At 63.7% G+C, this 3,352-nt stretch overlaps 1 protein-coding gene across 2 annotated transcripts in view; it reads left to right on the top strand.

The window, feature by feature from the left end:
* The window catches only part of CCDC22 (coiled-coil domain containing 22), an 18,777-nt gene that overhangs the window by 12,498 nt on the left and 2,927 nt on the right, over positions 1–3,352 (top strand). For both annotated transcript variants that reach the window (XM_040631615.1, XM_040631619.1), the window contains exons 14-16: positions 2,515–2,610; positions 2,855–2,914; positions 2,994–3,068. In XM_040631615.1, the coding sequence (XP_040487549.1) occupies positions 2,515–2,610; positions 2,855–2,914; positions 2,994–3,068 (231 nt within the window). The remainder of the gene's footprint in view (positions 1–2,514; positions 2,611–2,854; positions 2,915–2,993; positions 3,069–3,352) is intronic.

The raw sequence follows: 3,352 nt of genomic DNA, 5'->3' as shown, positions 1-3,352 counted from the left end.
ACACGGGCCCAGCGGCAGCGGCTGCAGAGGCACCTGGCTGAGCATCTCCGCCAGACCTGGGGCCGACCGGGGGCTCCGCCGCAAGCCCGAGACCTGGGAGAGCTGCTGCAGGCCTGGGGTGCAGGGGCCCGGAGCGGTACTCCCAAGGGCTCCCGCTTCACACACTCGGAGAAGTTCACCTTCCATCTGGTGAGTGGGTCTGAGCGGACCCGGGTCCACTGACGGGGCCGAGGCAGGCTTGCGGGGTCGCTCTCTGTACAGACGACATGCTTATGCACCCAGGTTCCCGTGTCCCCACTGGGCGTGCCCTCTTTGTGCTGGGGGTCCCCTGGCTCCTCAAGGGCTTCGGTGGAGAAAGGGGGGAGGGGTGGGAACCATGTCAGGGTGTAGGGTTGCCTTTGTGCAAACTGCAGCTTCCCCTGGACAGTTTCCTCTGCACATATCTTCTCTCTTTGACCTCGGGGGGCCCTCAGCCTTCTCGTGTCAGGGTCAGGGAGGTTTCCTTATGAGCGGACACTCCAGCCTGAGGTCTCAGAGAGTGCCTGGGTCCTCATAAACCCAGCCTGACAGCTGTCAGCAGTTGAGTGGGCAGGAGTCTGGTGCTGGAAGGGCGCTTGGAGCGGGGGCTGAGGCTTGGCTGGGAAGGGCAGGACCTTCTCCAACGGCCAAGAATACCCCTTTCACTCCCCCAGGAGCCCGAGGTCCAGGCAGCCCAAGTGTGTGATGTGCCGGCCACCTCCCAGCGGCCTGAACAGGTAAGTGGAGCAGTGGTGGGGGTTCTGGGCCCTTGCCCGCCTGGGGGGCCTGACACCCCCGCCCCAACTGGCCTGTGCCTCCCAGGACACGAGGGCAGCTCAAGAGCAGGAGCTGGAGTCTCTTCGGGAACAGCTGGAGGGAGTGAACCGCAACATTGAAGAGGTTGAAGCCAACATGAAGACCCTAGGAATCAACCTTGTGCAGGTGGGAGGTGGGGATGGGAGTGGAGGAGGGGCTGCCTGCCTGGGGTTGGGTCACAGTGGGGCCTAGAGGGCCTAGAGGGCCTTGAAGGGGCTGAGAGGACTTTGTGGAGGTCTGCCAATGTCAGAAGGGTTCAGAGGCGGCCTTGGGGACCTGTGGGCTCTCGAGGGTTCAGGAGAACCAGTGGGGATGAGAGGAGGAGGTAGGGTCGGGGGAGGTCGGACCTGTGGGGGTTAGGGGCACCCGTGGGCTTCGGTCAGGACACTTGGGTGTCTGAGATTCAGGAGGGGTGTGAGCATCTGTATGGCCAGGGGCTTGTCAGGGCTTCCGGGGGGGCCACTGTGGAGGTAGAGGGATCAGAGGGGCCTGTGGGTGTCTGTCACTGCTTATAGGTTCCTGTCCCTATCAGGAGGGGTCAAGGGGCTGCTAGAGGGTAGGAGGGGTGCATTGTCATCTGTGGGGGCTCGGGCTGGGCTAGGGCTTGCCAGGCTCAGTGGGGGCTAGAGGGCTGTGGGGTGCGGCTGAGCTCCTCCACTGACGGGAGTGGGGGTCACGGGGTGCCAGGTGGAGACCGAGCGTCGGCAGAGCGAGCTCAGCACGGTGGAGCGTGAGCAGGCCCTGCGCCTGAAGAGCCGGGCGGTGGAGCTGCTGCCTGACGGGGCTGCCAACCTCGCAAGCTGCAGGTAGGCCTGGCAGTGGGCTGGGCGGGAGGGCTGGAGCTGGAAGGGTCCAGCCTGTGTGACACGATCCTCTGCCACCATCTCCAGCTCGTGGTAGAGAGCAGGCCCAGCGGGTCATCCACTTGGCGGGGCAGGGAAAAGCACCGGTCCCTCTGCTGGCTGAGTACCGCCACCTTCGAAAGCTCCAGGATTGCAGAGAGGTAGGTCGTGATGGCCTGGGCTGTGGGTGGGGCGGGTCGGGTCCCTCCCTAGGGGGCCATGCTTGTGCTGTGCTCACTGTCCTTCTCCCCATGGGGTCCTGGCAGCTGGAATCTTCTCGACGGCTGGCAGAGATCCAGGAGCTGCACCAGAGCGTTCGAGCGGCTGCCGAAGAGGCCCGCAGGAAGGAGGAGGTCTACAAGCAGCTGGTAAGGCCCTGGGCAGGGGCCCTGGGTGGCTCCGAGTGGGTGGGGGCTGGGTCCCAGGGCAGTGTCTGCTGTGTTCCTGCCTAGGTGTCAGAGCTGGAGACCCTGCCTAGAGACGTGTCCCGGCTGGCCTATACCCAGCGCATCCTGGAGATTGTGGGCAACATCCGGAAGCAGAAGGAGGAGATCACTAAGGTACATCACTGCAGCTGTGGAGGGTGGGGGCAGGCGGGCAGACAGGCTCAAGGGGCGGATGTGTGCAGCACGGCCACACGGGGACCTCACGCCCTCTGAAAGGCAGAGCTGTGTAGCCACGCCCCAGCACAGAACACTCCTACCCAGTGCGCTCCAGCCACACCTGATGCAGTGGCACAGGCCCGGTCTGGGTGAGCGTGCGCTGTGCACATAAATATTCTCAGCCGGCCGGCCGGCCTGGCCAGACATGGGCTCATGGCTGCCCTGTTCTCTGCCAGATCTTGTCGGACACAAAGGAGCTTCAGAAGGAAATCAACTCCCTGTCCGGGAAGCTGGACCGGACGTTTGCCGTGACCGATGAGCTCGTGTTTAAGGTGCGGGCCTGGCTAGGCCGGCAGGGGCCTGGGGTGGGGCTGGGCTCCTGCCTGCCTATCTGCTTACACGTCCGCTTGAGCCTGGGCCCGGTGCGAGCCGTGTGGGTGCACTGAGGCTTGGGCCCGGCTCTGTGCCACGGAGGAGGAAGTCAGGGGAGTGGGAGAAGGCGGACTCGTGGGGGTCCTGGAGGTGGAATGTGGTGGGGGTGCGGGGGAAGCCCACTGGTCCCTTCTGTCTGGTCAGGATGCCAAGAAGGATGATGCTGTTCGGAAGGCATACAAGTATTTAGCTGCCTTGCATGAGGTGAGTGGAGAGACATGCCGGGGGCCGGCCGGGGTGGCACGTGGTGGGGTTGTAAGCCTTCTGCTCCTGCTGTCCCCAGAACTGCAGCCAGCTCATCCAGACCATTGAGGATACAGGCACAATCATGCGGGAAGTTCGAGACCTTGAGGAGCAGGTGAGGCCCCGGGAGTATGAGGGGAAACCAAGGCAGGCCAGTGGACAGCACCTTGGTTTACACCCAGAGAGGCTGTGGGAGCAGAACCAGCCTATGGCTGGACCCTCAGCCTTGTCCCGTAGTAGCTGTGTGTGTGACCTGGCACTGGCTAGCGGCCTCCTCTGAGCCCCAGCTTCCACCCCAAAGGTCCTCGCACCTGCCTCCCTGGGCCATCAGTAGAGGCCTTAGCCAGAACACATGGTGGCTCATGCTGTCACGTTAGCAAATAATGCTGTAGGCGAACA

The sequence above is a fragment of the Ursus maritimus genome, assembly GCF_017311325.1.
Source record: "Ursus maritimus isolate PB19 chromosome X unlocalized genomic scaffold, ASM1731132v1 scaffold_X1, whole genome shotgun sequence".
Lineage (NCBI taxonomy): Eukaryota > Metazoa > Chordata > Mammalia > Carnivora > Ursidae > Ursus > Ursus maritimus.
Note: the sequence above shows the minus strand (reverse complement) of the source record. Positions and strands in the feature narration are given on the sequence as shown.